Below are 12,735 nucleotides of genomic sequence, written 5' to 3'. Positions count from 1 at the left end.
TGGCACTAGGCTTTGTACATGGGCTTGGGGGATCACTGTCCCAGGTCACTGTTGTGGTCCTCTTCAGTCTTTTCCAGCTTTCTAATATGCTTCCAGGTCTTCTGCAGGCGTAACCCTGAGCCTCAGTCACCGCTTTCAGGGCAGCATTCAGGGAGCAGCTTGCTGCTAGGAGGCTGAAAGCTGTGCAGGGCTGCAAACAGAAAGCCCCGTGGATCCCTGTGGTTTCATTACTCCCCAGTTGTCCACATACCATTTCCTTGCAGGCAGCTGGTCCAAGGTCACTTAAACAAAGGAAAACCACTATCAGTGGATCTGTGGGTAGCATCCTGTTCCCAGCCCCAGCGGGTCGCAACAACAACAATGGATGTAAAATAAACAGCAGTCCCTCTGTGCTCTGTGTTCCTGCAGCAGCCTCTGGGAGCAGTTACACTCCAGTCGATGAACTGTTCTTCCACTTACTATTCTGACTTTGCCTTTTCCAAGCAATACCCCAAGCTGAGCACTTGGAAACCTTAGCAAATAGCAGGGCTGGCCACTGGCACGCTGCATGAGGAAATCCCTCTTCACCAGCATCACGTTTCCACTGAAAGGAGATTTTGTTATGGCTGTGCTTGAAGGATGGTTTGTTGAGACATGTTTCTCCAGCAGAAATTTTCTTCTATCAACAGCATGAGTCTGCCTCAATGCCCTTGTGATTTTTGGTGTGGCTGTACCTTGGCAGAAGCAATCATTTTGTGGTGGTTTATTTATTTTTGTTCTACTTGTTTGATGTGAGTTTTTTTTCTCGTATTTTTTTTGCTTTATTTGAGGATGATGGGGGTATTTTTATATTACAGAAGCCCAGGAAGGCACGCTGCATAAACAGTGAAGTAAGGTTTGAATTTTGTGCTAATTGAGACAGTGAGTCTCAGGAGTTTGCTTTGTGTGGGCCCATTATTTCTGCTTCCATGTCTCTGGCCTGTGGATTAGCATATGCCTTTTAGTGGGAATGGCAGGTGGGGAGTCAAGAATCATTTGTTTGGTTCCCAGCATGTAGACGCTCTCCCCTCTGCACTGAGCATCCTTCTGCATTTCTGGCAGCTCCTTCCCATCCTTTTTTGTCAAGAGCATTTGTGAGCAGCTGCAGTTCCCTTTGCCTCATGACCTCTTGCCTAGAAGAAGACCAGCACTGCTCAGGGTAGGTCTTACAGCTCTTTACAATTCACTGAAAGGATGTTGTAGCTAGGTGGGGGGAGGGTCGGTCTCTCCTCCTGAATAACAGACAGGATGAGAGGGAATTGCCTCAATTGTGCCAGGGGAGGTTCAGGCTGGATATTAGGAAAATCTTCTTGAAAAGAGTGATCAGGCACTGGAATGGGCTGCACAGGGAGGTTTTTGAGTCACTGTTCCTGGAAGTGTTCAAGTGTAGAAGTGGTACTAAGGAACTTAGTTTGGAGGGCAGTATTGGTGGTAGGTGGATGGCTGGACTAGAACACCTTAGAGGTCTTGTCCAACCTCAATGATTCTGTGATTTTTCACAGGACTCCTCCATTCCCTCATCCCTGGATTTTAACATTGTCCTTTTTTTCTTCCCTTTTCACTCCAGGGACATCCTGAAAAGAGGGGGCTCAGCTGTGGATGCTGCCATCGCTGGTTTGATCTGCACATCAGTGATGAACCCTCAGAGTTCAGGCCTGGGTGGTGGAGTCGTATTTACAATCTATAATGCAAGCACAGGTATGGGCCAGCCCTGCACTCTCCATGGTCAAATTCTTTCACGTTCTCTCAGAGTAATTTCTTTTATATAAAAGCTGTATACAAAGACACACAAAATACACTTTTGCTCTTAATCCAAAGCATTAATTATAGGAGCTGTCCTGAAAGCTTTTAGCGTGCAGAGCAGGGCTGAAGAGTGCAGTTTTTTGCAGACTGAACATGTGGTGGTAGGGAAGGAGCTTTGAATGAAAGATGAACTGACTGCACCTTTCCTTGGCATGCAAAGTGATCCCAAATCATATTTCAAAGTCATATATCTGACTGGTACAGCAAGATTTGAGTGGTCCTGTCCAAGCTGCCACTTGGAGGGAGCACTGCCATGGCAGCAGCTGGGAGTGGAGCAAGATGTATGTGCTGGCAGTGAGGGTAGCAGCCCAGGGCTGTCACTGGTTTGGTGGAGCCCTGGGGGTAAAACTTAACGGGTTTGTCCTGCAGCAGCAGCAGCAGCTCCAGCAGAACCTGGTGCCATGGGGAGCATCTCACAGTATCACTGGTGGAGGGGGGGAGAGGGTCAGACTCCCCAGAGTGGTGCTGAAATCTCCTGGTCCAGAGGATGCATCTTCTGTTCAGAAATTTGAATCCAGCAATTTTCAGGGCCTGCTGGGAAGTACTTCTCTGCTCGGTTTAATCTCTTGCATTACCGTGTTCTTGCTTTTATGTTTTAATGCTTTTTAAATTGCCTTGGCTACCAAAACCCCCCAGAGCTTATAGATGTTGACGGACAAAATAACAATATCATAGTTTTAAAAACCCTTCCAAGTAGTATCATGGAATTGCAAGTCTGGAAATTCTCTGTTGTTTCTTAAGCAATAGCATAACTTGGCAAAACATCTATATTTTTTTCCCTCTTTTGGCAGAGCCACTTTCCCAACAACCCTTCTCTTCTGCTACCCACATTATCCTGCTGTGCAGAGCCCTAGGTGGCCAGGCATGGCTCTCATTCATGGTACAGCAGCACCATGGGCTACTGCAGCACAGACAGCTCTGTGGCCTGCAGTGGAAAAAGACAGATAGAAGGCAGATAAGGAGGAGGAATAATTAGGCTACACCTGAAATACAAGTGTGTGACTGTTCCTTTTTTCTTTTCAAGTTTCTTGAGATGTAGGTGTTGCAAGCATGGTATGAACATGACCTTGCCTCAACATCACTTGGAAAATCACCTATCTAGTAGCATGAGACTCAAGTTTTGTCTCTGACACTTCCCACCTGCAGAGGAAATGCAAGAAGATGCATCAGATGTGAAGCAGCATATCCCAGATGTTGGGATACAGATGCTGGCCTTGTCCGTGCACCGTTATTGCATCTAGGCAGTCACTGGTCAGTCTGCTGAGCTGACTTGCTGTGTGATATTCACCTGCCTTATGGAAGAGACTGTTATGCATTTTCTCCTTCTCTTTTCTAGGAACAGTTGAGGTGATCAATGCCCGTGAAACAGCTCCCCAAGGCATTCCTAGCGATCTGTTGTCTGGCTGTACTCGTTTACCCATCGGTAAGGACCTCAGAGTGTGTAGTGCACAGAAGGAAGAATGGAGGAACTGGGGGCCTTCCTCTTTGTCTAAATTGCTGAGCTTCAGATCTGCTTAGCTATCTCTTTGTCACTTCACTACCACTTGCAGTCACTCCATGTCCATTTGCTCTCACCAGTTGGCAGCAGGCACTCTTACTTTAGCAGCACATCTTGGATCTTTCCGTGTTTCTTGCTGTATCCATTCTCCTTCCCTAGCACATTCTGTTTTGGGGAGTGTCCTTGTTCCTGGAGGAGATTTTCTTGCCCTTAGAAGAACAGCTGAAAAGGAATCACAAATGATTCTGGTTGGAGGTTTCTGCTCCAACTCCTGCTTAAAGTAGGGTAATGTCAGAACTGGAGCAGGCTGCCCAGGGCCTTATCCTGTCACATTTTTTGTCTTCTCTGAGAATGGAGAGTTTCACAGCCTTACTTGACCCCAGTTTCAGTGTTTGACCATGTTCTGCACATGTTTTCTCTGATGTCTGGCTGCAGTCTCCTTTGCTGCAGTGTGCCCATTGCTTTTTGTTCTTTTACCATGCACCTCAACCATTCCTATTCTGTATTGGAAGAAACAATTGAACAATGAAAACTGCCTTTAGGGGACCATGTTCTGCCTCTACGCATCCATACTTTGAGTGCTTTCAGAGAGTTGTACTCCACAGGCCAGTGATTTACCAGGTGTAACACTGCAGTTCTGCTCTCCAGGTCCCCGATGGATTGCTGTACCAGGAGAAATTCGTGGGTATGAAGTAGCCCATAAGCGATACGGCCGCTTGCCATGGAAATCCCTGTTTGAACCAACCATCAAGCTCCTTTCAGACCCACTTGTTGTTTCCCCAGTTATGGACAAAATAATCAATCACCGAAACTTCTCCCAAGTGGGACGAAACCTGTGGTAAGACCCACAAATTAAATTGAAATGCAAGGAACAGTGCTCCCTCAGTTCAGACCATTCTGCTAACATATAGCACAGGCTGCTGCAGCTGCTGCTCAGTAAGTGCTTGCTATGGAGAGAGAATTACAGAAATGTTTGTTTTGGAAATCTTATACTGTCAGCAACTTTTTTTTGTTGTTCATAGTGGCTTGGCACAGCAAAACTTTTTGCTAAGCACATCTGCTCATGAGAGCTGGATGGATGTAGCCTGCCTCTGTCTGTTTGGAAATTGTCCCCTGACAGCAGGGCCCTACAGCAGGCACTTATTCAGGGAAGCCACGCTTCTGGTCTGAGCTGGGGTCAAAGCATTAGGTCTCATGGAGGAAACTCTGTCTATGGGAAAATGTGCCTGGTGTTGTGAGTAGCAGTTGGCTACTCTTCTCCATGTACCCTGCAATATAGCACTGGTCTGGAAAGTATATGACATCCAGAAACTAAATCTGCTCTAGGTAGGAAAGAGGGTCTGGCACTGGGAACAGAATAAGCATATCCTGTAATCTGATGGATGTCCTTCTTTTACAGCCCATTGATTTGCGATGGTCAGAAGTTTTTGACGACTGGAAAGACCTTCAGGTGGCCAGCACTGCAGCAGACACTGAAAATCTTGGCCGAAAATGGAGCTACAGCATTTTATGAGGGACAGATAGGAGAGGCCCTGGTGGAAGACATTAGGAAAGTTGGTAGGTAACAGCTACATTTTAATACTGGCAGACAGGCTTCTTCCCAGCAACTGGATGACAGTGAAGGAGGTACCTGGGGATAGCCACAATATGGCATTTACTCATTTCTTGGAGTGATACAGGGTGAACATCTTTCCCCCATTCTCGTAACTTAGGCCCAAAAGCAGGGATGAGAGCCAACCACTACTCTGGTATTTGCCCGTAGCACTCATATATTGGCCTTTTCAGTTCCCTTGGGCTTTATAATGTCCTAGAGTTTTGTGTTAGATAAGGGCACAAGAAGACTCTGTTGTGCTAGGTAGAAGAAATTCAGTGTACAGAAATGGCTCTTCAGAAAGCTTCCCAAGGCTCTGATGTGTCCAGCCAATAGCACCTGTTAGAAGCGTATGTTAACATGCTAATGACAGCTGTCTCTTTGGTTTTCTGTTGAAGGGTCTGTTATCTCAATGGAGGACCTTAAGGCATACAAAGCAGAAGTATCCTCAGCTCTGAACATTACCCTGAACAAAAACACCACTGTGTTTTCTCCTCCTCCACCCTTGGGAGGTGCTGTGCTCCTGTTCATCCTCAAGATATTGGAAGGTAAATTGCTAAGAGAAAGTGTGCTGCAAGAGGTTTGCAAAGAGAACTGATCTAGAGCATTAGAAAATGAATTGGCAGAAAGGGTCTTGGTGAGCCAGTGTGGACTCCAAAGCAGCATTATGGTTATGCTGTGCAACACATGAGGAGCTGGCTTATTCTTACAGTGTTCTAGCATCAGGAAAATGTTTTCTCTGAAAGAGTGGTCACAGTATTGGAACAGGCTGCTCACTGAACTGGTAGAGTTGCTGTCCCTGATGATGTCCAAGTGCAGAAGTGGCACTGAGGGAAATGGTTTAGTGGGCATGGTGTTGGTGGGCTGATGGTTGGATGGTCTTAGGGGTCTTTTCCAACCTTAATGATTCTGTGATTCTCTTCTATGAAGTGAACTGGGAAAAGGAGGCTCCTTTAAACATTTTATAAAATTCTTCAAGAAAAATCAATGGCCAGTGGGTCCATTAACCAAATGAATCCATTCTCCTCTTTAGAGTATAAATTCCATGAGGCATCATTGTCGACACCAAAGGAAAAGGGAGAAACCTACCATCTTATTGCAGAGGCCTTGAAGTTTGGCAATATGCTAAAACCTGAGATGAAAGACCCAGCCTTCTCTGAAGCTAAGGTAAGCTACTGTAGTGCACGGGAGTATTGAGAGACACCAGCAACACTGGCAGCTTCTTCTGTACTGCTTGAAAGAAGAGAAACAAAGGAGTCCATATGCTTTCCCTTTCCTTTTTTTTTCCATTTCCTTACCTGCATTCTCCCGAACATATTCTAGCCTATGTGCTAAGCCCTCATGGAGGCTACCTATTGTCCAGGCTACCCTGCCTGCCAGCACAGTGCTACAGCACCAGGTGATGCACTGAACCCTCCTGCCTTGCAGCCACAGAAGAAAAGAGACTATTTGGAATTGCTACTCAATAGCAACATCGATCAGCTGGCCAAGTGTTGTGCTTTAACCCCTGCAGGCAGCTCAGCACCACTCAGCCACTCTAACCCAGATGAGATGGGGGAGAATCAGAAATATGAAAGTACAAGAACTCGTGAGTTGAAGTAGAGACAGTTTACTTGGTAAAGCAAAACAAGAAATTCGTTTGCTACTTCCTACTGCAGGCAGGTGTTCAGCCATTCCCAGGAAAGCAGTGCTTATCATGTGTGATGGTTTGTTTGGAAGACAAAGGGCAATGCTTTGAATGTCCCCCTCTTTTTCCTTAATTCCCTCTGCTTTATTGATGAAGCATATTGATGGTACAGGCCCTTGCTGTGATTACAGGCAACTGTGGCAATCATGCTGTCCAACGGGACTGCTGAGCGTGTCAGAAGCCAAATAGATGCCCGTGGGGACCATCCACTTGAGCATTATAACTTCTGGAAGCTCGTCCACAGCCACTACGAAAGTAGAGGCACAAGCCACATCTCTGTGCTCGCTGCAGATGGCAGTGCTGTGTCTGCCACCAGCACCATCAACTATCCGTGAGTAGCCAGGGGGTTGGTATTTCACTAACACAGGCCTCACAGTCTTACAGGATATATGCAAGGGCTGTTTAACACCAATGAAAAAAAATAAAAACAACCATAAGTTTTCAGCGATTTAAGTAATTTCTTGCTTGTGAATGCTCTTTTTCATGTGATGGCAAAGGCCTTTGAGAATCAGCCCAAAGCAACACCTCAGTTCACAAACGTAACAACTTCTGGAGCTCTGCTGAGGTTCTGTGGGTTGAGCAAATCCCAACATGTACTTGTCAGAAATGAGCTCTCTGTAACTCCTGCACAACAAACCAAATACGTTTTGGAAACCTTGGTTGGAGTGGCTGCAAGTTGGCAGAAGGCAGGGGTAACCCAGCAGGGTGCCACATTAAGCTAATGTCACCCACTGCGGAAGAGCGCTGGTTACTTAAAGGATGCTTTCTTCCTCCCTGCAGGTTTGGCTCCTTCATTTATTCCAACCAGACTGGGATCATTTTGAATAATGAACTTGCTGATTTCTGCACGGCAAATGCAAATATTAATGCAGGTGAGCATTCTCAACCTCAAAATAGACAACAAGGCCAGAAGATGGAGGATCAGGCTATGTACGAATGGACAGGAGCTATCTACAAACTGTAGGCAATCTTTACTTTTCAGAGTCTAGACGAGAGCAAGTTTATCTTGGACTAAGAGAGGATAAAGTCTTGTAGTGTCTGTGTCTGTTCACATCGGCATGGAAACACAGAAGTTTTGGTTTCTGACAAGGGAAATTAGGGATTTAAAGAAAAAATGCAGAAGCTAATGAGGAAGTAGGGAAGAGAGTTAGGGAAGAGAAGAAGTAAAGCAACCACTTAACATGGGTTTGTGAAATAAGCTGTTCCTGATGCAAGCTTGGGTTTGCAAAGAAAGAGGACATCAGCACTCCAAGGGCAGGATTGCAGCTAGTTGATCCTTATCTGGGTTGAATGACCTGCAGCAAGTCTTGATTATTTGCATGGCGCTCTGTCCTTCCTGTTTAGCTTCTACTGTAAAGGGCCAGTTTCTTGTGAGGTGGGGTCTCAGCACAAGCAATCTAGATGTCTGGAAAACTTGGGCCTTGAGAGGAATGAGGTTGGTTCTCCATGAGGAATGCACAGCTGGGAGAAATGAATCTGTGTGCCCTAATACAGGAGGTATAATACTTTCTGCCTTTGCCCTAGGAGAGAGGCCTCCCTCAGCAATGGTGCCTTCTATCCTCATCTCCAAGTCAGGAGACATGCTGGTGATTGGAGGGGCAGGTGGGGGCTGGATTATCAGTGCTACTGCTATGGTGAGTGAAGAGGTACTGCACAGGAACACCTTGCACCAATCGGACTGAGAGCTAAACAAAAGAAACATTTGCTGCTGACAGTACTGTTAAGTGGGCAGCAGTGAAGAGGGCCTGCTGCAAACAGTCCATCCTCACCTTCTTGCTTTTAGCTTTTCTCTGTTGGACTGTAATTCCAACACGAGGGAATAGGAATGGGGGAGGTAGGGGAACCCACAGCACTTGCCAGCTCTTTCAACCCTCTCAGACTTCCAGCATAGTCAGTCCCCACTTGTTCTTTTCTACTCAGTTCTTTTTGGGTTTTGACTCCTTGGTGCTTTGTTCTGTTTTCAGTTTAGAAGTCTCTAACAGCTGCAGGTTGCAGTTTAGAGCAAGTGGTAGCTGACTCCCTTAATTCTTTTTTGAAAGGGAAGAAGCTGAAAGAATTAAAGAGCAAGTTAAGGAAGTTATTAGGAAGAAAAGCATTGCCCAAAACCTCATGGCCCCTAAACCAAACCAATAAGTTACCTGATGGAAACAAACAGTCACAACAGTGAGCCACCTCCATGCATACGCAGAGAGTAACACATCTTAAAGAAAAAAACTTACAGAAGCATGAAGTCTAATAAACATAAGTTTTCTTTCTGTCTTCATCTGGAAAGAAGCATAGGAAGTATTCCAACCTAAGACTTTAATTCTGGACAGCCAGAGTCAGCATAAGTGGCAGGACAAATAAATAAGCAGTAGCAGAATCAGAAAAAAATTATACCAAGATCTGAAATGTAATCTCCCATCAGTCTGCTTCAGTACCAGAGGATAAAAGATGGTAACTGTGACCCAAGCCTTAAAAAGAATTATAGAGAAAAAAACTAATAAATAATGGGAAAAAAGGTACAAACTATATCAAATAATAGAATTAATAGACAAACACAGCTGTAGTAAGTTGAGAAAGTCAATATAAAACAAGGTAATGTATCACAAAATACTGTAACTTGAACTGGCAGTACTAAGAGTGAAGGCTTTCATACACCAGTAACTGTTTAAATGACTGTAAAAGCAGAGAAGGAAAAAAAAGTGAACTGTTTTCTCAGGAAGGAAGCTCACCAGTGATGTCCAGTAAAGATCTGAGATGATCATTATACAGTACTGCATACTCCCAAGCAATCTAGAAAAGCAGCTTTTGTGAGTTGGTGGTGGATATTGGTGGAACTGCACTGCATCTACATGGACCACAGCTATGGGGCAGGGATAGGAAACAGCCTTAGGGCTGTAGTGATTAAAATAGGCTAGGACTCTTCAGGGTGGAGATGATGATGGTGAAGGATACATTAGAAATCTGAAAAGCTAGTGACTTGGAGAAGTGAAGAAAGGATTCTTCACTGTTGCTGATACCAGAGAATAGAACAAAAGAAGATTATCTGGTTCAAAAAACCTGTAAACATAGCATACAATTTTGCTGCAGAACTTCTCTGTACAGGACTTTTTCTATAAAATATGAAAATAGAAAGAACAACCATCAACACGTGGTTCAGGTTCTTATTCCGTGTCTTCAGTTAGCATGCAATTTGTTTCATTGCAGGCCATTGTAAACAAGCTGTGGTTTGGTTATGATTTGGAACGTGCCATTTCATCTCCCATCATGCATACCAACAAAGACAGCATCCTGTTTGAGAAACACTTCAGTGAGGTGAGCAGCCTTGGTTGGATCTTCCCTTCATCATCTCCTTTTGATGGGAAGGAGATTGGACTCTGTAACTCTCCTGAATAATCTGCATTTTGCTTCTAGCTTAACCTCCTTCTTCCTTGAATCGTGCTCTCTTGACCTGACCTTGCACATACATACTTCATTTCCACACATGGCAATGCTAAGACCTCAGGTTCCTGCCCCATTTACTCCATTTTTTTTCTTCTGCAGGATGTTAGAAACAGCCTGCTGAAAAGAGGACACAAAGAACAGAAAGTTGAATTCACAATGAATGTCGTGCAGGGAGTTTCCAAGGAAGGAAAATGCATCTCTGCTTACTCTGATAAAAGGAAGCTGGGGAAATCAGCTGGATATTAGCATGAAATGCCATCTCAACATCTCTATTCTAGTCCAAACCACAGGAGATAACTAAATTCAGATTCATGCATCTTCCACTGCTGCTCCAGAGCCTGGGTTAAGAACAGAATTGATTTCTTTCAGGCTGTTGCCATGATAAGCTTCTTCTCAATGTGAAGTAACTGAGTAACTATAGGAAATGGCGGTAGGATGAGGATTACAATGTATACAATTACATTTGGGCTTCCAGGATGGGTTTAGAAAGAGAAGAAAGCAAAACTCGGTGTTCTACCTCTTGGTTTTCCCATCCAGATGAGCCTTACTTTTCCCAAAGAATAGCAGATGGAATCAGTGCACCATTGCACCAGCTTACTGCCAAGCATGTTCTCTACTTTAGAGACATAATGGAAACCAGGAGCTGAAGCCTTATTTTACTCTGCCTACTGGTCACCTAAAGTCTAAACCTCCTATGGGGCAATGTGAAGTTGCTGCTTCGCTCCTTGATGACACCTCTCCCTGCAGTAGGAGAGTCCTCATTTATGCCTGTTCTTCCTCATTGCCTGCAGAAGAGAAGTAGTTTGGGAAGACAGATAAAGACAGCGCTTGAAGAAAAACTGTATTGCTTTTGAAGCTTTATAAAACTTTCTTCAAAATGCAAAGGATATATAATCAGAAGACTTATTCTGTAGGCATGAGCTTCTTCTGGACAGGCAAACACCAAGACTGCTGAAAAGTGCTGATGCAGTTGCAAAACACTTTTCTTTCTTAGCCTAAGTACATGCTCTAATTCTCTGTTCATCACAAATAGTCTCAAATGTTCCCTGAAGATGACAAGAATGAAACTGCATGACTAGTTGGGAGCTTCTGGAGGAGAGACCTGAACCCATTTATCTGGACAGAAGAGGTCCTTTGCCATTACTCTGTAACGTTGCCCTCCTTAGGATGGCCAAAGGAATCGAATGTTAAAACGAGTATAAACATCCCACAACACATTTCTCAAAAAAGCAATAACTTCTGTTTTCTGAAAGCTTGTGAATGTTACTTTCCTATGGATGCAGACAGTATTATATGAGCGTTTCTGACAGCAAAGTTAAACTAGGTAGACACTAGCAGAGCCCTCCTTACCCCCCATAATTGTCACCTCCCATGCAACCCTTGGTATTTCAACTGCACAAACAAAAAACCTTGCTCTGTGGCCACCAATAGCAAGTATTTGAGCACAGGCAATTAAAGCAAACTCAGACCATCCATCCACCTGCACTGTTGTAAACAAAGAGAAGTGAGTAATGAGTCTACATTCTTAACAACAAAATTTTGTCATTAAGTCATTGACTTGTTGAAATCTTGTTGGCCTTCAGATGAATTTCAATGATTTTCTAAGTAAAGCTCTCTAGATCCAGACAGAGTAGCCAGACTACTCAGGATCCTGGCTTTAACAAGATCTGCAGTTATTTCTAGCTTGACCAACTGCTTACAGCTTACAGAAAAGCAACCAAAATGGCACTGGCTGAAGGCAGGGGGAGCAGCTCTTGCTTTGCTATTAAGCCATGCCCCATCACGTCTCACTTCCAGAAAAACAAAGCCATAAAGCAACTGATTCTCCTAATTCCCTTCATTTCTGATGTACCAAAGGGTAAAGCACACCTCAGTTATCCAGCCAATGCAGCGTATCACCTTTCCAACATACTGCCATCACTGCAACGTCTCACAAGGAAGCTACGGGAATATGATCTTCTGACCAGCACTTGCTGCAATTTAACTGCTTTGCTATTAACATTGAAACCAATTGAGCAGTTTCAGAACCTGTCACAGATTTCATTTGCAAGGCAGAAAGGAATGCATGCAGATTGCCCACTGTGGCAGCCCTCACTGACAAACAAAACATCTTGTGAAGCTGAGATCTGTACATCCTCCTCACCCTGCCACCTCCTCAGTGCTCCAGAAACTCAGAGTCTCCCAGGTTCATCCCTCCCCATTCATGCTGATGCCAACAGAAGAGCATTATTTTTATAACTAGTCAAGTCACACGGACTTTTAAAGCACTGCTGTACATAGGCTGCTCTGTTTTCTAACAAGGTCTTTAAATTATATTTTTAATAAAGTGTTTTAAACCTTAAACTGTTCCCTAGCTTAAAGCACAAGCAGTTGTTTGAGAGAGGACTTACCCCCTTACTTTCACTGACATTCACCTACTGATACAGAGCCTCAATGCAGCATGAACTGAATGTGGAACCAAAGCAGCTGGGAGATGTGCATGCCCTATGTACAGCTACATCCAAGTGAGATGCAGATGGATGCCACAGCATGGGTGAGTGTGTGCAGCCTGCTTTAAAAAAAAAAAAAGTGTAGGATGTAGATTCAAGCCTTTAGTTTTATGTTTAGTTTTATAAATGAGCCCTTTGTAGCGATACTGATAAACAAACATAAAAAAAAAAGCCCAAGCCAATGGTTCTGTAGAGCAAAGAATTCAAATGCACTTATAATAAT

At 44.3% G+C, this 12,735-nt stretch overlaps 1 protein-coding gene across 2 annotated transcripts in view; it reads left to right on the top strand.

Annotated features, from left to right (window-relative positions):
- The window catches only part of GGT5 (gamma-glutamyltransferase 5), a 34,727-nt gene extending 22,361 nt beyond the window's left edge, over positions 1-12,366 (top strand). For both annotated transcript variants that reach the window (XM_042865980.1, XM_042865979.1), the window contains 11 exons: positions 1,586-1,716; positions 3,158-3,244; positions 3,968-4,157; positions 4,719-4,876; positions 5,309-5,458; positions 5,944-6,077; positions 6,729-6,928; positions 7,378-7,469; positions 8,122-8,231; positions 9,787-9,894; positions 10,123-12,366. In XM_042865980.1, the coding sequence (XP_042721914.1) occupies positions 1,586-1,716; positions 3,158-3,244; positions 3,968-4,157; positions 4,719-4,876; positions 5,309-5,458; positions 5,944-6,077; positions 6,729-6,928; positions 7,378-7,469; positions 8,122-8,231; positions 9,787-9,894; positions 10,123-10,269 (1,507 nt within the window). In that variant the 3' untranslated portion in view covers positions 10,270-12,366. The remainder of the gene's footprint in view (positions 1-1,585; positions 1,717-3,157; positions 3,245-3,967; positions 4,158-4,718; positions 4,877-5,308; positions 5,459-5,943; positions 6,078-6,728; positions 6,929-7,377; positions 7,470-8,121; positions 8,232-9,786; positions 9,895-10,122) is intronic.
- Positions 12,367-12,735: the final 369 nt, after the last annotated feature.

Source organism: Lagopus leucura, unplaced genomic scaffold (genome assembly GCF_019238085.1).
Source record: "Lagopus leucura isolate 7727_CA_CO unplaced genomic scaffold, USGS_WTPT01 Super-Scaffold_806, whole genome shotgun sequence".
In the NCBI taxonomy this organism is placed as follows: domain Eukaryota; kingdom Metazoa; phylum Chordata; class Aves; order Galliformes; family Phasianidae; genus Lagopus; species Lagopus leucura.
This window is presented reverse-complemented; position numbering and strand designations above follow the sequence as displayed.